This window comes from Engystomops pustulosus, chromosome 1 (assembly GCF_040894005.1).
Source record: "Engystomops pustulosus chromosome 1, aEngPut4.maternal, whole genome shotgun sequence".
Taxonomy (NCBI): Eukaryota; Metazoa; Chordata; class Amphibia; order Anura; family Leptodactylidae; genus Engystomops; species Engystomops pustulosus.
Window position 1 is genome coordinate 93,179,020 of NC_092411.1, and position 24,978 is coordinate 93,203,997.

The window sequence follows — 24,978 nt, forward strand, 5'->3', positions numbered from 1 at the left end:
TCTACCTCTGTGTATTATTACACTTCGCTGGGGGACAGCGGAAGTCAGAGCCTCAGCACATTACTTTTGTAAGTTTATTGAGCAGAATCCTTGGATGGCTAACTAGTCATCTAACTAACTAGTCATTTGGCATATCTAACTGTCTAGTCTTTGTCAAGCTACCGTTTCGATTGAGAAAAAAGAACCACAAGACAATATTTAGGGAAAAAAATCTCTAGTGGACTCCTATATCTTCATCGGTGTAATCAACATTATTTTGGCTTCTTTTTTAACTAAATAATATATTTTAGAAAACTCTTAACCCCACTCTATTACGTAATTTGACATTGAACAAAGAGGAACAAAATAAATAATTTTAGTATGCCTCATTCTTTGCTCACAAAGAGGAGAGAATAGGTTTTTACTCTTGCCAGATATTGACCATACAGTTGGGTCACACATTCACCTGGACATTTAAAGAAAAAAAATCTGTGATTTGATGTTAGTTAGAAATTACAACTTTTTTAATATGATGCAAAAAATATTACATTTTTGAATACAATTAGTATTGTGACATATCTTTGTCATTTAGAAGAAAAAACTATTGACAGTTAATTTAACTTGTTCCAATCTCAGCAGAGGATTACATGATTCATCTGCATCCAACATGCCTGCTAATTTATATTACAGAGACACAGATTTTTGAGCTTGATGTCCCTACCAAGGTTTCCATGAATTTTAGAAAACTCTGTGGGGTCTACCAATGGCCCCCTTCCTGAGCAGACATCAGGAAGCCTCCTCTTCTTCTGTCCATTCCCTAACATGTTGGTAGTCACAGAAGTGACATCAGAAGTGGAGCCAGAGCAGGATAAGAAAAGTTTAAGGTAAAAGATTTTGGTTTTCAGATTAGAAAATGAGGAGGTAAGAAAACAGATCCTGCATTTAAACTGTTACTGTTAAAGTGAAAATGTTAAAATACTGAATCCATGTCCTTATGTAAGGAGGTTTGATAGGCTCAGTGACAATACCGACAGTATGGTGTTTTTGAGGGTTGGCAGTTTAGGGGAATTACTCACATATATCCTTAGATGTTTAAAAAATTGGCCCATTACTAGGAATTATGATACAATAAGAAATGACAGTAATGACAGAAGGCTCAGCCATTTGTTTCTTCTAGTGCCCAGATGAAAGCGTCCTGCTGCTAATACCTAATACTGTGCTCTCAAATACTGTAAAGGTGGCATACATATGGCGCCCACATGGTAAGGGTGAAATGTGTATGCTGCCGCTAAACCAGCACCTGTGCTAGGCCTCATGACATTCAAATAATACACGACAATATAGAGCCCATCTTACCTTCAGGTATGATCAATAGATATAATTCCCTCAATAACACCAACCAGCACAATTCCCTCCGTTATTCTCCTTCCCATTTCTGGCCAGTAGTATAAAGGGAGAATGATTGGATATGGAATCCAACAGTATGAAGATCTTTGAAAATAAACAATTTATTTATTGTGCCTTAGTTAGGGTGCACAGTGTATACACAATGTATACTGTAGTGTAGGTAATTTTCATGCTGGCTATATTTGCTAATTATGCACTTGGTTCTGAAGGAATGATGGGAGGCAAATACCTCCTAGATTTTCTAGACCTTGCTAGTACCTGAATAGCAAAATGCTCATGTTTCCATAACTTGTTTTAGTATTGATACAGTTTGTCAGTATTATGAGTGTTACAGATCTCATTGACAAAGCTTTCATTCTTTTTACATAATCACAGAGAGGATTTAGGTATTCTTCTTTTCTTTTCTTCAGCAATTTGGCCAAAAAGCTTGGCAGCTTCCATAGCGCAGCCCCAATGGATGGTGAGGCCAAAGCCACCATGGCCATAGTTGTGTATGATCTAGAAAAAAATTGTAAACAAAGAGTAAATTAATAGTTAAATGTAAAAAAAAATTATATAGCATCACAGCTAGGGCATTTTACCCATAGGACATTTAGACTAGCATTTGTTTCCCTCATCCCCCAGAACCCTATCTGTAAATCATCCAGGGCTTCTGCTAGCACTGGATGATTTACAGACAGGGAATAGTGAGAATATTGATCATACATTTTCACTGTATTATGGGCTGCAGTTTGTACTTACATCACTCTTAATAGATCCAGACACCAAGGGCTCCCTCTCCAGCCTTACTTTGTGACGTTTTGGTCTCAGTCCTGTCCAGTCATGTACAATCTTTGCATTCTAAAAAAAAACTGTGATAATCAGGCAACATATCATTCAGAATAACTGACCATACATAAAGCTAAACTGGCAGGCTCAGCCACAAAGGTGTATAAGAATATATACATATGTGAATGAGCTCTTTTTCCACTGATGGCAGCATACTACAGACAGATCCTTCGTTGTTTCAAAATGTAGTGATGCTGGAAGTACATCTTTAAAGGGTAACCTCATCTAAAATATTTATCACATATACACAGGATATCTCATACTACATGATAGAATTGGGTTCCACCTCTGCTGACCCCTTTCCCCTGGCTCCACGAAACGGAGAGTTGTCTGTGCATTATTGATACACTATATACACCTATACAGTTGCACTGCAGTATATTATAACACACTACATCCTAGGGGGACTAAAACAATATAGCAAAAAAAGTAACCCCTCCCTAAAAAGTTGAAATCATCCCCTTTTCAACCAAAATATCCCAATCTATCAAAATGTTAAAACAATTAAGTATAAAAAGTTACATTAGAATATGGGAGTACTGAAATTTGTTATTTTTGAAACATAATAAAAACGATATAAACTTAGAATATCTGTGATAGTATTAACCCAAAGATTAAGAAGGTATGTCATTTCGATAGGACAGTAAAAGCTGCAAGAACAGGGCCATAAGAAAATGTCACAAATATATTTTTCTTCAATTTCAATACATTTGGAAATTTTTGGGGAATGGGGAGAAAACTTTGTCCCATAGAAAACAAACCTTTATACATCTCTGTACATGGAAAAATTCATCTGGGAGGAAAGAAATTAAGAAAAAGAAAAGGCTGTGGCAACAAAGCATTACATTAACTGAAAGGGGCTCACTAATGTTATGTGAAGTTCACCCTATGATACAAATAAGGATAAACAAGTAATTCTCTTACTTTCAGATTAGGTATTAGTTTACAGCATTCTTCCCATATCCAGTTATGATCACTGGACACTTCCTCTTCATTCCAGTTTCCCAACTGAAAAATGCCTCCTAATGTCACAAACTCAGACCTGCAGGAAGACATGTGTATTGGTAATAATCCATGGAGATTACAGAATGTACCCATGAGATTATGGGTCTGTTTTTTTATAAATAGAACATTTCTCATCAGTCTCACCCTGGAATGATATAAGGAGTGGTGTAGACTCCAGTTTTCAGATCATGGGTCAGTACAAAATGTTTCATCCAAGGAGCCTTAACCTAGGAAGCAAAGTAAAATAAAGCAAATAAATAAGATAATCACAGGTGATTGTGTATACAATATCAAGGTATAAAAGGTTGTATCGCTAAAAATGTCTTATTTGTCTAATTTTATCTAATTATTACAATTTAGTGGACCAAGTAATGTAGTCAATAAATAGAGAATTTGATGTTCAATATAACAGTCCCAAGAAACCCTCCCTTTACAGCTGTGTAAGGGGACATGCTGCAGTTCTGCATAGGTGGCTGGAGCGGTGCTGTGCAGATCAAAAAGAGAAGGGATAGCCAGCGCTGTGGCCACTTCATCTTCTGATCGGTGGTCCCAGGGTTTGGACATCCATGAATTAGGGTGAACAAAGGTGTATATGCAGTTAATTTTAAAATACTCCACAGCATTTAAAGGCTACAATTTTTTTTGTAATTAAAACTTCAAGGGGTTTTACGAACTGGATATTCATGTCTAACTTAATTCATCTGCCATATGCATACATTTCTTCATTTGTATTTTAAAAAAAAAATGTACCTGTGTGAAGATACGGTAATTTCCTGCTACAAAGGTGGATAGATATTCTTTAGACCACTTAGGCTTAAATTCTCTATATTATTTTTCAAAAAGTTGCGCTCGTGCAACCAAAAAAAAGCCCTTTGGCCATAAAATATAACCTTTATTTCAATATAGTAAAAAACATCTTAATTCAGATCTATTTTGAACTGATACAATTGTGCATGTGAATAGTGACAATTAAAACAATGGGGGTGGTGGTAGCTTTTATGTATCTAATGAGTTAGTATTTGCTACTGGTGAAGAATATTTCTTTCGGTAATGTATAGTATATATTTTTTTCAGTTTTCAAATTAACTTAAATTGCCCATTATAAATTAATTCCCTAGTGTGTGACGATCTACTATGGTGATGTTTTTTACAGTGTAGCACAGGATTTTTGTTATTTTATTGGGGACATCAAAAGACGTCGCTGCAGACTTGGCAACCGTGCCTGCTGATGTCCTACGTTAGTGAGTTCACAGAAAGTGCATTGTCCGTCGATATTGCACTGTTCCGCGATTCACTAAGATCGTGCGTCTGATATCCTGCATGTGTCGCTTCTGCACTCAGATTTGCGAAACAATTTTCCCCTACAGGTGCATTGATGAAATGCACTCAGATATTCTATAGAATATTGTCCATTGTTATAGAAAACTGTTTTTGATCTTCAAGTGAAAATTAATAACCACATTAAAAGTTGTTAAAAAATTGTGAATGATCTGTGCCATCTCTGATATATGTATTTGCAACACACCTCCAATTCCTGAACAAAGATATAACAGATAGTATGCCAGCTGTCTGCAGCTGCCTCTAGGGGGAGCTCACATTTTCATAAATTGACATATATAATAGCAGAATAAGGCTACATTCACATTAAAGTGTGCCTGCCGTACCGTAGCAAGGCGGGCACAAGTCTGCGTCGGAGAGAGGAACCTCCCCTCTCCATAGAGGAACATTGCACACATCGGCGTATTCCGGAGACAGATAGGACATGTCCTATCTTTTTCCCGGCTACAGGAACAGTACGGTGCCGTACGTGTGCGCCCATTTCCCTTTATGGGGGCGTATATACGGCATATATATGTCGGCCTTATATACGTTCCCCATACGTTCGTGTGAATGTAGCCTAAGGCTTAGTTTACACCCGTGTCAAGGGTTCCTGTTACACACCTCCGTTTTAGGAGAGCATAATGGGAATAACTAAAAATGGAAGCTGAAGTAAGTTCTCCGATTCACCTTTCAGGTCCAATTGAGTTCAGTGTAGCGAAAGTTACCTTCGTTATGCTTCCATTACCAGTAGTTAAAAAAAAAAATTACAGGCTACTGTACTATTTCTACTGCTATTTGATAATGGAAGAGGAAACAGAACCTGTGGAACGGAGGTATAAACTAGTAAACCCTCTTTAGTGCTGCTCAAAGTAAGATAGAATGTTAACTCTGAAATCATGTCTGTACAGGGAGTTTGAAGTCAAGAAGTCTGGGAACCACAATTATACCTCTGGGTGGGCATTCACTTTAGGAAAAATGTGAAAATTGACAATTACTCTAGATAACAATGGATCCAACTTACCTTAAGGATCTGCCCTCTTCCTGGTTGTAATTCTGGATCTGGCTGTAGCTCCCCTGAACGTACTCCTGTGCAGTTAATGATGACATCTGCCCCTAATGCAGCCAACTGGGGGTTAAACACAAGAACAACATCATTCTGCTGCTAAACATCCATATGGCCTAGTTAGTATAAAGTGGGTGCGAGAGTCTTCTTAAAAGTAAGCCCGCAGTGTTAAGTATCAGGATCCCATTGCACAACAACTGCTTACTGACACCATTCTTCCTAAATATGGTATATGGAAAAAGCTGTCAATAAGCGTCAGTAGGGTGGACTACTATGTCACTATTCTATGTTGCCCTCTGATAAGACAGAATGACATAATAGACTCCCAGGACATAGCAGTTATCATCTGAACACTCACCTCATCAAAGCTTTTAATGGTTTTGTGGATGAATTTGACTCCTCTTTCCTTTAATCTGTAGCAGACAAAAGTTTAATAAACCCATTTACATTGTTTATTACACACATTTACAGCAAGTTACAGCTCTGGTTAATCATTTTAAGCTTCATTCCCACAGTTAGAAGGCTGGGGAAAATCTGTTCAGACATGTCACGTCAATGAATGTATTTACCGTACTCAATTTTCTTAATAGTAATTAAAAGAAGTCAGCTATGCAATAAGGAAATAAGTAGAGGTTGTGCAATAAAAATAGATACCGGCAAGAGGTATAGGTGCTAAAGAGTGGGAAAAACTGCAGGAATAAGACTTCATCTAAAAAGCTACAGTAAAAAGAATTATAGGAAATGGAAATTGAGTGAAACACTGTAAAATATACTGTAATTATAGGGATCATTACATTAATTTACATCACATTGCAAGATTGTAGCACATTACAAACCAGTAGAAAACTGGGCAAGTGCACAGAAAACATTACATTACCCTTTATCTTATGTGGCAGGGGAGAAGCATCCATGCATAGGTGACCCTCCTGTGGCTGCTTATGAAGGGTCTAAATTGACAATCACTACTGGTTCAAGCACACAGCACACCTATAATATAGACAGTTTTGTCTATACATTCTATTCTCTGTGCTTTTGTCAATACATTCTTATCAATTAAGTGAGTGAAATATAAATTAATATGGTGGTAATTTATTCAGAGTTATAGAAGATAAAATAATATATTTAGGGTTTATTCACATGAACATATATTATGACATATGAGATGCATGATTCATGTATACATTTGTATGGATCAGGCATACGGCCTGTTTTCACAAATCCATTCACTTATTGAAATAAATGGGTATGTAAATGGAAAAAAGGACCTCACACCAAGCTGTGACATGTTCATGTGATGATAACCTTAGAGGACATGATACAGTGGGAAATCTGTAATGCTGTACATAAGGAATTCATGGGGGAGACGGAAGACTGTAGCTAATGATTCCATAGGGCAATGATGGCGAACCTTTTAGAGACAGGGTGCCCAACCTACAACCAAAACCTACTTTTATGTTGCAAAGTGCCAACATGACAATTTGAGCAGTATCCTATTGATCTCTGCTTTATCACAAGTTTCAATTGTATTGAGATCTTGAGGGCACCAATACAATAGAAAGAAGATGGAGAAATTTGGATTGCAGCTTCCTTCCGGGGTCCCCTAAAGAGGAAGAATCAGGGGAACCAGAGCAGGAGCTCCAAAGATAATCCATCTCTGTCCACACCTTCTCGCTTCTTGTGTAGTCCTGGCAGCCAAGGATGTGTCTCTTTAAAATAGTCCTGAGCAAAGCATGTCCATGGCTGTCTTGGACCGCAGGAGGAAGCCTTGAGTCACGTCTAGCAATTCTGTGCTGGGGTGAAGTCCTGGGTGCCCACAGAAAGGGCTCTGAGTGCCACCTCTGGCATAGCCACTGCCATAGGGTATACGGGGGCTTATATAATATAACCAGGAGGGGGCTGTTTGTTATGATAAACTAGGGAACAGGAGACTGTTTTAGTTTCTGAATTTTTAATGCTGCCATTTGAGTTCACTGCAATGGGGCCTACGGAGGTTCTGTCACCAAGGGGCCTACTGAGGTTCTGTCGCTAAGGGGCCTACTGAAACCTGGGGCCGACCCAGATCTTCATGCATGAAGATTTCAAGAATACTGACATGTATGCAGAGTACTAATGCACTTGGAGCATAGGAAATAATTGTAAAACTTACTTTTTGGTAAGCCATGGTAAGTAGCTTTTCCCCTCAATCATCAAGGCAGTGTTGAACCATCCATAACTGTGATAACAAACGTATAAAGATGAAAGGACAGGCTGACACACAGCATACCATACTCTGTCACCCATTTACTATCACCCATCTTTCTGTGTGGTCAGTTTATATCATTATGAAAGAATAAACAATAACATAAAACTTTTTCCCCAAACTCATCACAATAAAAGTACTAATGTGCCAACAGCCACAAATGTGAATTCCAAAAGCCTTTTTGTTCTCAGGCACAAACATTCCCATATCTGATTTCTATTATAATTGGCAAAATGTTATCTATTCCCTAGTTTTCACAACAAACCAGTTCTGTTCAGCCATCAGCAATGTGCATATAAAGCAATGTGCTGTTTATAAAGGATTAAACTTTATTATGTTATTTTTAATACAAAATAACATTCTTTCTCAGTATACAAACAAAAAAAAGAACTGAAATGCCTCCATTGTCCAGTAGATGGTACACATTTTCCCTAATGTTTTCCTTGCAAATGCATTATATCTACAGAAATAATCAACAGGCAAATGCCTTTTCCCGGCCCATGTGTAGCTTTACACACCTAGTGGCTTACTATGAGTTTGTTTACATGGTCAAGATGCGGAGCATGTGCTGCACAGCTGCCATCTGTGCCATTTAGCTCACGTCCACACGTTCAAGCTGACAAACCTGTATCCAGGAAATAATTCCAACTCTCTTGGTGTAAGGTGTCGGAATCCAAGGACAGCCTCTTTCCATGAAGGTTCCTGAAAAATATTTTTTAAAGAAACTGAATTAATAAGCAGCCTGGAAAATGATAGAAATATTATTAATCTGCATAAACTTTATTGTATTATATATCTCGAACTGACCTTCAATTGACACTTAACTTCTTAGTGGTCTAATGATATACATTTCAAGGTTTTTTTTAAAATGATAAATATATTGATAATCCATCCTGAGGATACGTCAGCAATATCAGATTGCCAATATAAGTCAGCACTATTAGCAGCCCCCCTGCCCCCACAGAGTTCCCAGCACCTGATACAAAGAGAATGACTGCTCCTATGTGTAGTGGCTAAACCAAGTGACTGCATCTTAAGTTAATGAAAACCAATCTTAAGTGTTGTGGTCTGACCATTACACATGAAACAGAACTGTCTGTTACCGGTTTCATTCCTTGTTTATCATATCCTGAAAACAGCTGATCTGTAGGGTGCTGAATGTTGCCCCTACTAAGCTGATATTGATGACTTATTCTATGAACATGTTAACAATATTTGCAGCTTGGGAAAATCCTTTAAGGGTTTCTGGATGTGGGAAAATATCTTATTGCTCGCCATGGTGGGATTTTCATAACGGTGTGTCCTTGGGATAATGTAACTTTCATAGTTAACTATAGAGAGGACGTTTAATTTGTATCTATTTTACCTATATGGCATGTGATACACTGGTACAATCTAATACAAACTTAAGTTGTACATATTTTGGTTCTTAATCTTTTCATCACATGCGAGATTGCACCACAGTTTCCATATTATAATAAAATATGACTCAGAAGTGCTGTATAAGGAACCAATTACATCTCATATGTTCATTGTATAATAATACACTACAGATACGAAATCTTCTCTAATTGTCATGACTCACTGGAAGAGAATATGAAGGATATGCCCCTTTACATAATTATAAGAAAAGAAATTTCATTCTTTTTACATACCTTTGCAGGTTCTCTAAATATATTGTAACCCGACTGTAGAAATATCCCCATGTCTTGGGCTTCTGCAGAGTGTACACATTTTAGCAGGTGGTCAAAAGTTTCCTTGTTCCATCGACTGAAAAAGAATAACTACAATTAAAAAAACTACTCATTATTAACTGGAAATGCTGGCTTATATTATACTACTAATACTACATAATAATATACAGCATAACGCTTTCTGTCTATTCTCTGCAGCAGGTTACCATGTATGATGAGAGTACTCTCTATCACTACATATCAGTTCAGTCCTGCTGAATCCATAGCATTGGACAGCCATCTATTGTGTATGGGTTCCTCTCATATAAAGTTTTGCCTGTTTTGCGTTTAACATGTGCAACACCCCTGCCAACGTGTAGGCAAGGGACTAGTCGCGAATAGGTCCCTCTACCTGTCAGGATCCATCTCGTGAGCCACCCAAGGGATAATGCAGGGAGATCTCAGGTAATCTGCAGCTGTAGCCTCTGCCTGGTAAGGCAAAAGTTAAAGGAGTGTAAGATTTTATCCAATCAGTTGGCTGTATTGTAAACTGGAGTGTGATTGTAGAGGTGCCATCACCTGACTAGGGGGAGTATAAAACCCCTGTGAAGTGGAAGCACAGGTCTTAGATCTAGCACTTAGCACATGAAGAAAGAGCCTTCATTTCTATCACAGAACTCAATCCCAGGAATGGAGTCAGGAGACTCTAATCCAGAGCTGCACCTTTCACAGTTTGGACACATCTCCATCTCCATTATCCCAACCAGCATCTACTACGAGGCTGGTGCATTATTCCTGAGGACCACTCTCCATGACCATTCCAGTACCAGAATCCAGATCTGCTATTTGATTGTTTTAGCCACTTGCCTGCTACCTGTTGTTCAATAAAGAACCATGAGTTGATTTGCACAACGTTGCCTCTGTCTGATCCCTGGATACGGCTGTCTACCACCAGGGGCTTCCCCATTCATTATCCAGGGACCTCTCTTACAGACACTCAGGGGTTGCCCCTGGGATAAACCAGTGCCTCAGCCTCTCCCTCCTTATTTCTTGCACACACCACCTGCTGGAGACCTGCCAGACTGTAGGACAGCCCTCCGGTCCGCATACCAAGCACCGTAACATCAGCAAGCCCTAGGCCGCAACCGCCAGCCAATCTGGTATTCTAGGCCCCGGCTGTCTCCAGGCCCCAAGAGAAGGCTAGGCCCCGGTGGGGGATTTTGCACATGCCAAATTCTTTCATCCTGAAGGGAGATAAGCTGCCACTAAATGTTTCTGGCAAGACCCACCCCTCTCCCCATACATATGCATATGTAAACGGATGCTGGGAAATACAGTTGGCCAAAAGTTTTAATATTCAACAACTATCTAATGTGCATGACCAACCTTAGTAGTAGAGAAGTGTGAGATCAATTAAAATGAAAACACGTTAATACACAGACACTGCTGTTGTATGTGAATATATACTATATTCTACATACAGTGTATTCAGTGGTTCTCCACAAAAGCTCATTTATTAATGTGAGTAAAGCATAGGTTGCAGGTGCAACCAGTATTCCATACCTGGGGTGGCTGTAGGCCTTTATGAAGCTGTAAGCACACATATAGGGCAGGTTTTACTAAAAACTGTGCAAACTGCATTATGTGTAGTTTGCTGGGTGTGCCAAGATTTGTGGCATCCGTTCTTCATGAATCTGGCGCCCTCTCCACTGTCCTGGCAGAGTGCACCAACTTATCTTTGGTGCACCTTTAACATGCGGTGTGCGACACAATTCTGTCAGACTTTGCATGATAAATGTGACACACGGTCCGACTGAGCACCGACTGAGCACCAGGTGCAGACACTTCTTAAATACATGTGCAAGCAGTTTTCAAAAGCCCAAAATGGATCACAATGCATAAACTTCCTTCCTGTTGGGTTCTTGTTTTAACAGCCAAAACCACAGGTGTAATGCAAAACGCAGAAACCATCTCACTTGCAGTATTTTGGGATTGAGTGGTGCTACAACAGACTACTGCTGTATTTTTGATTGCAGTTGTGACACACCACTCTCCTAGTCGAAACAACAGAAAAAAGTTGGATGTTTATAGAGGATATAGAGGAAGTATTATTTTGGTAGTGCCTGCTCGCATTTTGTTTTGGCACCAATCTCCTTGTCCTAACCCTATTTACTTTTATTATGTTGAGATGAAACATAGTGAAAGTGCATAACTAGTCAAAAGACAATTACCAGAAATAAAGCTTGTGTACATATAGCAACTAAATTACCCAAAATAGAAGAAAAGGGAAATGGGAAGTTATAAGTTGATTTCTAGAACTTACGTCTCCTGCTTGTTTCCATTGTCGTACAGATATGGCTGCCATAGGCCTGCCGCTCCATCACTTGTAGTGAGTGGGGTAAACTTATCTGCATACACCTCAATCTTGAGAGGGTGTATTGAATGTTGGTATTGTTCCTGAATACATAGGGCTGTGGAGAGTCCAATGACTCCAGCTCCTATCACAGCGACATGCATTTCCCTGGCTATTACGACCCTGCAGGACAAAGAACAAAATATTGTAGGTAGAACATTAGTAATTCAGGACTAAAAGCTCAATTTGTAATGAATCATCTCAACCAATCTGTCTTCATATTAAGAATATACACATTACTTACAATAATGACTGCACATAGCTTAAAAATTTGTATTCTGGGAATTATCTCCTTTACATGAGACACTGTCTGGAGTTGTCTTATAAATAATCCATATAGCATAACTTTACCTTCAGTGCCCAGTGTAGCTGTGAGTTGCCGTCGATCTGACTATAACTGAACTGCTTAATATCTGTTCCCTTGTAACCTAGACAAACCCACTGTGATCCAAATGCCAGAAGGTAGACGATAAACACAGGATATGGCAAAGATTTACTGATTCTCGCTGATTGATATGTAGTAGAGGAAGATACTCATTGCGACATCCCTTGCAAAACTCTTTAATTTGCCATCAGTCATACAATATTATCTCTCATAGACATATGCAAATTGGTCATGTACACGGTTCCTTGTATTTATCATATGGTAAATTCCCCCCAATTTGAGAAGATTGGGGCTATAAAGCAACAAAAGACATTTATGTGGTGTTTTTTAGTGTGGGGTGGGCAGGGCCCGCTCCAGGTTTTATTGGGCCCCTGGGTGACAGAGCCTTAGTGGGACCCTTCATGGGTCACCCTCCAGTGGCCACACTGCCCCCCCTCCCCATGCGGACACACTGGTCCCCCCCCCCCACGGACTCACTGACCCCCTCCCTCCCCCTGCGGACACACTGACCCACCCCTTCTCCCCCTGCGGACATACTGATCACCCCCCTCCCCCTACGGACACACTCACTGACCCCCCCCCCCCCCGGGAAAGAAAAAAAACCTCACCTTTCCTGGTTCCCCCGGAGCAGCGTCTGCAGCTGCCTGCAACTGCCTTCTTTCTTCGGCCTGGGCCTCCCGTACACGCTGGCCCTGAAGCCGGCACACATGATCTGATCACCATGTGCACCGGCTTCAGAGCTGTTGCATACCATGCGGAGCGCAGCTTCAGGGGAACCAGGACAGGTGAATTTTAGATTCTCACGATGAACGCAGCATAGAGGCAGAAAAGTAATTGATCTTGATGTTGATCATTTGTACCAGTGTCTTATAGCGACACTGGTACAATTGATCCGAGGGCCCGAGTGGGCCCAGCCAGCACCCCGGCACTTGCCCGGGTTGGCCAGGTGCTGGCGCCTGGCCCGGGGGATAAGTCTATTTTCAGTGTTTTAGAGAAAGTTGTATTGAGAAATGGATAACCTGCAGCATGGTTTAAAGATCCAACATCCCTGACAAGGATAAAAATGTAAAATATTTTTTATGTATGATTCTTGCACTGCATTTTCTAGAGTAGCATGGATGCCATCTTACTAAAGGACATGTGCTGTGCAAATGATATAGTGAACTATGAGTCAAAATGTAATGCATGTTTTATATACTGTATTCTAGTCTTCTGTCACTTTTTAATAAAATACATATTTTCAATGTGCTGCTTTAATGCAGTTTTCTGATGCAGCATTTAAGGCAAATCCAGAAGTGGATTAAAATCTAGAGAAGTGGAATTTTTACCATAAACCCCCTTCTTACATTCCACTCCTTACTTTGTCCACTACATCATTTATAAAGGGCATATGTGATAGCACCTTGCTATGTTTTTTCCTACCTTCGTTGAATGATCCGTCAGTATTAAGGTAATCTGCTCTTCTTACTTTTACTACCCCAGTCACACAATTTCCCCAAGTGCCAGCTACGTCTGTGGAATAACTACAGGTCTAGACAACTAATTGGGCATTCAGAGTGGTTCACGATGACATCAGATTGTTTCCAAGCCATTGCTTGCTGTGAATATTTTAGTAAATGAAAATGGTTTTTAGTCACCTTTAGTCAAGAGTGATTTCTTGAGTCCAACATGACGAATAGCATTCTTGGAAATGTTTATAACAATATTGCAGTTACCACAAGTTTGCAGTATAAATTAACAAAATATGTTAAGGGAATTTAATGTAGTTTTTCTACTACTTAAAAATCTGGCAACAATGTGATCCAACTCAGTTTAAGTAGAGTCTTGGGAGGTCTAGATATTGGAATCACAATTTCTATATTGTCATATGACATAACATATATTATATCTCTAACTGCTATCTCCATGAAGATTAGCTACAGTGACTTCCACTATCTGAACTTCATTAATCAACAGTGTGAACTTAGCACAGCAATTTTGGGTATACACCCTTCTTTGAGAAAAACTCATTACCTATATGCACATTTTATGAAAAAAGTGTTGTGGTTTACAGATTTATACTGATTATATAGTAAATATGTTATATGTACTGTAATTCCAATTTTTATTATATATTTTTATGTATTATTTTTCTTGTGTTATTTGTTGGATATCCAAGATATTAGTGTATAATAAAGAATCAAGTATTTTACCAAGGAATAGAAATTGTATATACTATTTTTGCAACGGTAATAGGGTGTTCCAAAATTTGGTGCTCTGGACAATTTATTTGTTATTTGTTGATTTTTGGTAGTCAACCAGTTTAAGTACTGTAGTTAAAGGGGTATACCCACAAAGACAAGTTTCTTAAATGTGCTCAGGATAACAAAATAACACATTCTCTAATTCACTGTTATTAACAAAAATACAGAATTTCACAGGTATAATTCCAACCGGTCTCTATCAGTCCTGATGTACACAAATTCAGTTGCCCCTAGACAAGACCCTGTAACTTCTGACTTAGGGCCGGAGAAGCCATCTTGGATTTCTGTGTGCGTTTCTCTCTCTGCTCCCTGTACTCTAGCCCCGTCCCCTGCAGTCCAGGACGGAGCTCACAGACACTCACTTCCTGCCGGCAAACAGCACAGTATGAGGAGAGAGAAGCTAAAAGCTATAGGCAGATAAGTTCTTTGTCTGGGGAGGGAGAACAGATATGTAGCAGGGCTGAAAGTGTGTAATACGCATCTCATAGATCTCATCATCTCTGATCTTTCTCATCTCTCTTTCTATGTACTACAATATTCAGAAGGTAAATGAATGTGTATATAAACCTTGTGCCCTGATAATCTAACCACATTTTCAGCTCACAGAACTAGATGGATCATAATGTGTCTACTTAGAGTGATAGGAGCTAAAAAAGCAATAAAACTTAGTCAAATTGTAGAGTTAGAAGTTAAAATGATCGTTATTGTGTAAACATCACTAGAGGATTAAGATTTGAGAATTTTCTTAAGTGGGAAAACCCCTTTAATGACATTAAAAGGAATCTGTCAGTGGTTTGACCATAGAAAGCTGAATACAGTACTAGGTAGCAGCCCTGGAGATCTGTGTAAGCATATGTTTGTGTGTGTGTGTTGTTAATAGAACTGTGTTCAAAGGACTGTGAGAAAAATGAATTTATTGAATTTATTGTTGTGTAAGAAGCTTCTAGTGCTGTATTTATGTAAGGAGCACGGATCTGGTGATGCATATAAATGACTTCCAGGGGAAGGAGGTTTGCCCTGTTGAATAAGGTAACCAGAAACTGCCCTGGTCATGGGGGCAGTCCTAGAAGGGAATCTTTGCCCATATAATTGGATCAGCACCTTTTCATTGATAAAATGCTGCCTGCTGAATACACTACATTTGCCACGTGACAGGTTACCCCGAAGGCCTTTGCATGCCTGGTCATTAGCAGGTTACAAGAATAATAAGAACAAAATAGCATTAAATAATGGAAAAAAGCAATACCTGATAGTGTGAGCGAGACACAAAGAAGCACCTTTCAGAAACATAGCTGAAAATGTGTGAGTTCAGCACCCAAGCCCTGCAGCTCGTAGCTCACACACAAGGAAGTATCACTACAAGGTTACGTTTTCAGTTGTCTGACTCTACGGTGTGAATACAATACACTCTAATGTTAGAGTTTGCAGCACCGCAGTGGCTAAAACAAAAACTACACCTTATTTCCAACTATGTCTTCCTGTAGGTGAATTTTGTGGCTGTGAAGGGGTCATGTGGGGATCATATGTTGCAAGCACTGTACTTATTACTTATTTTTGTTATTAATCAGCACACTGTTGACTCATCTCAAGCAAATATGACTCTTCTCTGCTCATTTTTACATGACTTTTGAGTGGATTTTTTTTATAGATAAACAGGCAGGATTTCATATAAAAGAGGAAATTCTAGAAAGGACATTTTATACCCTACCCGAGGGGGCTAGTAGTTTAATGGGGTAAAAGTCGCTAACAGAGTGGCTTTAAGTAGCTAAGAAAAGTACATTTTCACAATACTAAGGCTGAATTGAGGTGATAATTGAATTTGTGATTCCCAAACATATATAATAAATATTGCAACTTAACCCATATCAATCAAACTAAGGGCTACTGAATATGAATGTTTTTTAAACAATTAGCAGATGCCCACATTCCTTTTTATGAGTTCATGCACATAAGTTCTCATGTGTTCTTTTTTTCTGAAGTTAATTTTATCCTTTATCATATTTTAAAAACATAATGCAATTGTACAAAATGTCCCGAGGCAATGAACAAATGCACAAAATCTGTAATAATAATAATAATAATACAATAAGAATACATAACAGCAGTATGCATAGATCAAGTGCAATTAGTATTATCTATGTCAATTCAAAGTATGCAAAAAAAAGATAAAAAATAAAAGTTTAATCTGACCACGTTACTAATTATTAAGAAAGTAGTAACTTAAGATAAAGAAGAGAGGGGCAAGGGAAGTAGTGTGGTGTAAGGGGGCCAGAAAAGGGGGATCTTTAACACATTTAAAGGGTTTGACCATATACTCTTACACAATACATTATTTTATGTCATATTATAAATTCCCTCCTAAATACAGTTTATTTATCAAGCAATCTGTACCAGAATTCTGGCATAGACTGCACATAAATACATGTGTAAACTGCTTGCACATGTATTTATAAAGTGTTTGCACCAGTATATTATCTCGGCTGCACTATGTACGCCGCAAGCGTACATAGTGCATTCACACCGGCTGCCACATTTATAACGGAAGTCCGGCATAATTGTGGCTTACGCCCGTTAAATTGAGTGCACCAGAAAAAAACTGCACTTTAGGGCTCATCCACAAATGTGCGGCTGCATGTACGTCCCTATAGACTGCAATAGCGGCACGGCGGGGATACGGTGCCACACATGAGCACACCGCAAAAAGATAGAGCATGTGCGGCCGTGTGCCGCTGTTTTCTATGGAAGGAGGAGGGGTCACCTCCTCTCCAGCACACGGCGGTATGTACCCTTAGCTGCAGGGTTCGCCAGATTCATGAAGACCGTGTTCCGGTATACATGAATTGAACGCACTCTGCACGATAGTCAGGCAAACTGCACGTAGTGCACTAATAATAAACGTGGGCAATTATATTTATTATTTCTTTCTAGGTAAAACGTTACTCACACAGTAAATACAATATTGCAAGAGTCTAACCATCAAGCAATCAATGTAGTGTGGCTGGTGAACTTTTCTCCAGCATCAACATTTACACCTTGGTTAACTAGATTGATAGGCAATGTGATCCTGATACAACACGGCAAACATCATAAAAGTGAAAGAAGTAATAGAAGCGGATGTACTCACTTATTTATTCATGTTCCTTTACCAGTCAACAGTGACACTCACTCCCTCCAGAGGAAGTTATTTGCTGTAGAAGTCATAGGACCAGCAAACCAATCAGATTGTCTTTGCTAAGAAACGTACTCTGTTAACTCATTCATGCCAAGGAAGCGTTATGATTCACTACAGCGCAGGCTACTTATAGTACAGGGACATACTTACAGGCCAACTGTAAAGCAACACTCCGGCCTAGACTGATAATGTCATGCTGGGTGCAGGGATTAAGAGCGCAGTGTATGACACAAATTCCAAGAACAGTCAACAGATTTCCTGCGTAATGTGACAACTTCTTAAGCCATGTGCGGTATTTTAGAATTCTGGCACAATTACCTCTGTAAGAGTATTTTATTTTATTGTAATAAAGGATATACACAAATTAGCAATATTAAAAATATATATATGCAACAATAAAAACAACTGCAGCTATTGAATGTTATGAGGTGCAAATATGAGGATATTATAATGTTTTTACATCTTTTTCACATTGTATGGGGGAGATTCATTAGGTCCACAATAGAATGGCAGAGAAGGCACATGAATATACCCCTCTCTGCCAGTTTTCTGGCTTCTCCAATCTGCACGCCACTTTGGGATGGAAGGCATGAAAGCCTGGCTCGCCACATTTACTATGGTCTTCTGTCTGACTTTGCACTGTATATAAGGTGCAAACTGTTAGCACATGTATTTATAAAGTGCGCCAGTTTGTTGTCACAGCTGCACTGTGTCCGACAAGACAGAAATAAAGTGCACCTAAAGTCGTGTGTTAGTGCTTAGTCGGAGTTTGCACCACTTTTATTACTGACGTGCGTCACAATTCTGCAGCATGAACAAAGTGCACCAAAAAAAAAAAATGGTGCACACTTCCAGAGCAGGACAGGGGGCGCCAGATTCACGAAGAACGTGCGCCACAATTCATGAAACTGGCACCCCCTGCACATTCACAGGCAAACGGCACTTAGTACAGACTGCACTAGTTTGGATAAAACTGGACCACTCTGTCTACCATAAAACTTAAAAGACAAAACTAAAAATTGAAAATAAAAATAAAAACAGGATACAATAAAAGTTTATAATAATTTAGAAATGCACATATTGATCAGACCAGGGTTTTGTGCTATATGTAGAGCAATAAATTATATATATATATATATATATATATATATATATATATAGATACAAAGAGGTGAGGCAGCACTCGGGAAAAATTATGAACTCGGGTGCAATTCCCAGGACCTGAACCAAGGTCCATCAAACCATAGAACAGCAAAAAAAAGGCAGCACTCCGAGATTTGTGGAAATCAGAAAAACATACTCATTTATTCACACATGTGACAAGGCTACGTTTCGGCTCCTTGCATCTGGAGCCTTTCTCAAGCAAAGGTGCATGTAACACAGTGAAAAATTTATACAAAATACACAGGAAGTGACATCATCTTACAGGTCATGTGATCACAGCAATACCAAGTTTAAATCGCATATTTGAATACAAAAAGGACTTTACAATTACATATAAACATTAAGTTAGAGACCTAGTGCAGTCATGTGCATAATAAAAGGAAGATCTAGCGCCTACCTAAGGATCAGTAGCTGGCAGGATGTGGAATAGTGGCGTGCCCCCATGGAGCACCGCCTCTGACACAATCATGTGACTCATATAAACAGAGCTGGCAGTCACGTGACGCCATCTTGTGAAAGGGAGAACCATGCAGTGTATAATAAATACGAGATTATTGTCTCAAAAACGGGTGCCGGGTCTCAATGGGTCCACAGAGTGCCATGCACAGGCATCAGTCACATTATCGTGACTGAGTTATCAGCACGGCCCGATCCGTAGCTACCCTAGTCCAGCGGGTGCATAATGCAGGTCAGGTTATCACTCTATATCTGGCCCATAATAGAGACCATTTGCAACCCAAAATAAGTGCAGTCTCCCTATAAATCAATAAAGGTTACTGAAGGTGAATCATGATATGTAGCGTCTGATCCTTAGGATAATCAGCGGAGATCACATCTGCAGAGTGAAGAAAACAGTGGGGTGCCTCTAGTGAAGTGTTTGCGAGATCTAAAAAAGAAGAAAAAGTGGTAAGTATACGGCTTGGTAGGAAATAATCATTATAAATATACAATATCATACACCAATGTTTCACTGATTCAGATAAGGTGACCAAGATTCCAACCTACATAGGTTTACGCCCAGTATAGAGCAACTTCCGTGGTTCTAAATTCAATATTGAGACCCTTGGGTTTCAGAGTGTCCAATCTATGGATCCACTCCAATTCTTTCCTACAAAGTCTATGTAGCCTCTTTCCCCCTAATCTATGAGGTGGGACATGGTCAATAATTCTGACTCGTAGTTGAAATTCCGTAGGTTTGGCCTCCACAAAATGTTTTGAGACTGGTAAGTCAACTCTCCTGTTCCTGATGGACTGCCTATGATTATTCAATCGCAACTTCAGTTCTGTGCTCGTTTCCCCAACATACCATAAGCCACAAGAGCATTCCAAAAGGTATATAACATAAGATGAGGAACAAGTGAGATAGTGTCTGATAAAGAACTCCTTGCCAGTATGTCGGTCGATGAAAGTATTCCCTCTCGTCTTCCTCACTCGTCTGTATGCGAATACAGGAGGTTGGTCAAAGATGGTAGGAGTACCTAAACCATCTCTCAAGATGGGCCAGTGTTTTCTAACAATGTTAGAAATAAGTGGGCTAGTCTCGGTGTAGGTAGTGACAAATGTGAGTCTGTCAGTCTCCGATCTGTGGGGTGTACTGCTTAAGAGTTTTTTTCGATCAATATCTGTCACATTCTTCTTATGGGTGTTTAAGATGTGCGAAGGATAACCTCTCTGGCGAAATTTATCTGCCATGTCATCTAGTCTGTTTTGTAATGGGGGGTCCCCATCAACAATCCTCTTCACCCGTAGCAACTGACTGTAAGGCAAAGATTTAATCATTCGTCTCGGATGGCAACTATGAAAGTCTAAAAGATTGTTCCTGTCCGTTTCTTTTGTGTACAGATCTGTGGTAAGTATATTATTCTCAAGTGACACTTTGACATCCAAGAATTGAATCTCCTTCTTGGAGTGTATGTAGGTGAATTTTACAGTGGGATCAATACAGTTCAGATAGTCAAAGAATGTATGTAATTGTGTCTCATCTCCAGACCAGATGACGAATGTGTCATCTATATAACGCCACCAACATAAGACCTGTCTGAAGTGATGCGAACCATACATATGATGTTCCTCCAAAAAACACATATACATATTTGCGTAAGTGGGTGCCACATTCGACGCCATGGCAATTCCTTGGGTCTGCATAAAGAACTGATCTCTGAATAGAAAATAATTGCAGGTCAGGATAACCTCCAAGAGCGCCAAAATGAATGTGTTGCACTCCTCCGAATATTGAGAAGACTCAATGAGGAAGTGTTTCACTGCTGCAATACCCCTAGCGTGGTCTATTGAAGTGTATAAGCTCACTACATCAAAGGAGACAAGTATTGTCTGTTTCGGAACGTATAACCAGTATTGAGGAGAATTTGAAAACACTTTTGAGTGAAGAGGAACTAAATAAAAACAAGATCACACTTACTAATATGTTGTCCAAATTCCAGATTGAGCAGGAGGATACTAAAAGAAGAAAGTGGCACCGTGACCTAGAGGACTACCAGTCGGGTAGAGTATATAATTGGCAATTTGAAGATAAGAAACCTAATGGATACCAGACTAAGGGGAACATAAAAAAACGTAAGAGGCAAAACAGCAAACCTAAATCTCCCACTGATCACAATTCTTTTTTGGAGGAGGTCTCATTGACCCCGGACCCAGGAGAAAAGCAACTAGAAGAGGGGGCAAGTGCAACCAGAGGAGAAGAAAAGTATCCACAGGCCAAGCAACCACTGACCCTGACAAGAAGCCGCAACACGAAAAAGAGAACTTAGTCGTGAACATCTCTTCGACCCAACTGAATGAGGTACAACTTAGGACCTTAAATAAGGGCTTATCTTTTTGCCCTAAGAGACACATTGATTGGTTTCAGCTAGAGTTAGATCTACAGGCCTTCATCAGGTCTATTAAACTCAAGGTGTTTTTCTCTGAACACACTCCCAATATGCAACCTAGATTATCTGAATTAACATTGAGAGATGTGGATCTCTCGACCAAGAGTAACTTTACTCCTAACATTTCAGCTCCAGCTATTGAAACCTTTCTCATTGCTGTTAAAAGAGATTTGGATGTACTCAAGTCAAAGGGTAGAACTGGGTTCAAACGCCCTAACATGAGTCATGACGAAAGAGAGTCATTGAGGACTCTTGCCCAGGATGACAACTTGGTTATCAAACCGGCCGATAAGGGCGGGGCGGTTGTCATCATGGACAAGGCTCACTATATAGCGGAGATCGAGAGACAACTAATGGATGTGAATGTATATCAACAAGTGTCCTCTGATCCCAGATTTGCTATAGAACTCTGACATTTTGTTAAAAGTAGGTGATGTTAGCCTACCCACCGACACAGAAACAATACTTGTCTCCTTTGATGTAGTGAGCTTATACACTTCAATAGACCATGCTAGGGGTATTGCAGCAGTGAAACACTTCCTCATTGAGTCTTCTCAATATTCGGAGGAGTGCAACACATTCATTTTGGCGCTCTTGGAGGTTATCCTGACCTGCAATTATTTTCTATTCAGAGATCAGTTCTTTATGCAGACCCAAGGAACTGCCATGGGGTCGAATGTGGCACCCACTTACGCAAATATGTATATGCGTTTTTTTGAGGAACATCATATTTATGGTGACATGGCAGATAAATTTCGCCAGAGAGGTTATCCTTCGCACATCTTAAACACCCATAAGAAAAAGGTGACAGATATTGATCGAAAAAAACTCTTAAGCAGTACACCCCACAGATCGGAGACTGACAGACTCACATTTGTCACTACCTACACCGAGACTAGCCCACTTATTTCTAACATTGTTAGAAAACACTGGCCCATCTTGAGAGATGGTTTAGGTACTCCTACCATCTTTGACCAACCTCCTGTATTCGCATACAGTGAGGAACTTACAGGACGAGTTAGTAAGATCTGACATTGGCCCAAAGAAAAAAATTGTACAATCCTTCTTAACCACTAGGAAGAAGGGATATTTTCCATGCTTGAATTGCGTTAATTGCAAAACCATTGTTAAAGGGAATACTTTCATCGACCGACATACTGGCAAGGAGTTCTTTATCAGACACTATCTCACTTGTTCCTCATCTTATGTTATATACCTTTTGGAATGCCCTTGTGGCTTATGGTATGTTGGGGAAACGAGCACAGAACTGAAGTTGCGATTGAATAATCATAGGCAGTCCATCAGGGACAGGAGAGTTGACTTACCAGTCTCAAAACATTTTGTGGAGGCCAAACATACGGAATTTCAACTACAAGTCAGAATTATTGACCATGTCCCACCTCATAGATAAGGGGGAAATAGGCTACATAGACTTCGTAGGAAAGAATTGGAGTGGATCCATAGATTGGACACTCTGAAACCCAAGGGTCTCAATATTGAATTTAGAACCACGGAAGTTGCTCTATAATGGGCGTAAACCTATGTAGGTTGGAATCTTGGTCACCTTATCTGAATCAGTGAAACATTGGTGTATGATATTGTATATTTATAATGATTATTTCCTACCAAGCCGTATACTTACCACTTTTTCTTCTTTTTTAGATCTCGCAAACACTTCACTAGAGGCACCCCACTGTTTTCTTCACTCTGCAGATGTGATCTCCGCTGATTATCCTAAGGATCAGACACTACATATCATGATTCACCTCCTTCAGTAACCTTTATTGATCTATAGGGAGACAGCACTTATTTCGGGTTGCAAATGGTCTCTATTATAGGCCAGATATAGAGTGATAACCTGACCTGCATTATGCACCCGCTGGACTCCGGTCCTGAAAGGGTAGCTACGGATCGGGCCGTGCTGATAACTCAGTCACGATAATGTGACTGATGTCTGTGCATGGCACTCTGTGGACCCATTGAGACCCGGCACCCGTTTTTGAGACAATAATCTCGTATTTATTATACACTGCATGGTTCTCCCTTTCACAAGATGGCGTCACGTGACTGCCAGCTCTGTTTATATGAGTCACATGATTGTGTCAGAGGCGGTGCTCCATGGGGGAACGCCACTATTCCACATCCTGCCAGCTACTGATCCTTAGGTAGGCGCTAGATCTTCCTTTTATTATGCACATGACTGCACTAGGTCTCTAACTTAATGTTTATATGTAATTGTAAAGTCCTTTTTGTATTCAAATATGTGATTTAAACTTGGTATTGCTGTGATCACATGACCTGTAAGATGATGTCACTTCCTGTGTATTTTGTATAAATTTTTCACTGTGTTACATGCACCTTTGCTTGAGAAAGGCTCCAGATGCAAGGAGCCGAAACGTAGCCTTGACACATGTGTGAATAAATGAGTATGTTTTTCTGATTTCCACAAATCTCGGAGTGCTGCCTTTTTTTGCTGTTCTATATATATATATATATATATATATATATATATCTGTTCACATGTAATGATTGATAGCTATGGTACCTATGTCCTATCTTTCCCCGTCTTACGGCGCCGTGCATGGCTATGGAGAGTGGAGGGGTCGCCCGCCATATACGTTCGTGTGAATGTGGCCTTATTTGTTTCTATTAATACCTGTCACCAGATGACTTGATAAATATATACATAGTATGTGAACTCATGACTGTTTTTAGAAGATGGTGGATAAGTGATCTTTGCACTTGTAAATACATACACAGTTCTGAGCTGAGGTATCTCACCTCATCTAACCTGTTTTTATTTTGTTTTTAAAGTTTTATGATCTACATATGGTTCGTACTACCATTATATGGTAGACAGAGTGTGTGAACACGGTTACTCTCACAAGGAATGAAGCAAGTCAACATAAGCTTTAACCAGCACCAAACTGAAAGGGCGCAAAAATGTTTACGTGAAGACAGATTATTGCAGCAGAGTTCGGCCTGTTAGAGCAGGTTAACTATTGCTGGACCAGAGCAGAGCTGCAGAGGAGAAGGGTGTGGTGCAATTAATTCAATGCAAACAGTAAGGCAGCCAAACCCGTGTTCACATGCAGCAGTAAAATGATCAGTATTCATCTGAATGCAAGTATCTTTAGTGTTAATAAAAGCTATACAGGCACTCCCCGGATTACATACAAGATAGGTTCTGCAGGTTTGT

The 24,978-nt window shown here is 39.6% G+C and overlaps 1 protein-coding gene across 4 annotated transcripts in view; it reads right to left on the reverse strand.

Moving 5' to 3' along the window:
* Positions 1–474: 474 nt before the first annotated feature.
* The window catches only part of DAO (D-amino acid oxidase), a 34,127-nt gene continuing 9,623 nt past the window's right edge, over positions 475–24,978 (reverse strand). Inside the window, exons 1-11 of one of the 4 annotated variants that reach the window (XM_072147673.1) lie at positions 17,680–17,767; positions 11,838–12,050; positions 9,497–9,611; positions 8,467–8,543; positions 7,749–7,814; positions 5,961–6,015; positions 5,561–5,665; positions 3,364–3,446; positions 3,139–3,256; positions 2,128–2,226; positions 475–1,884 (exon numbers count right to left, since the gene is read on the reverse strand). In XM_072147673.1, coding sequence (XP_072003774.1) covers positions 1,756–1,884; positions 2,128–2,226; positions 3,139–3,256; positions 3,364–3,446; positions 5,561–5,665; positions 5,961–6,015; positions 7,749–7,814; positions 8,467–8,543; positions 9,497–9,611; positions 11,838–12,031 — 1,041 coding nt within the window. In that variant the 5' untranslated portion in view covers positions 12,032–12,050; positions 17,680–17,767 and the 3' untranslated portion in view covers positions 475–1,755. Of the gene's footprint in view, positions 1,885–2,127; positions 2,227–3,138; positions 3,257–3,363; positions 3,447–5,560; positions 5,666–5,960; positions 6,016–7,748; positions 7,815–8,466; positions 8,544–9,496; positions 9,612–11,837; positions 12,051–12,278; positions 12,300–15,801; positions 15,936–17,679; positions 17,768–24,978 lie in introns of those variants that run through there. The other 3 variants (XM_072147665.1, XM_072147690.1, XM_072147681.1) reach the window with 3 other exon arrangements.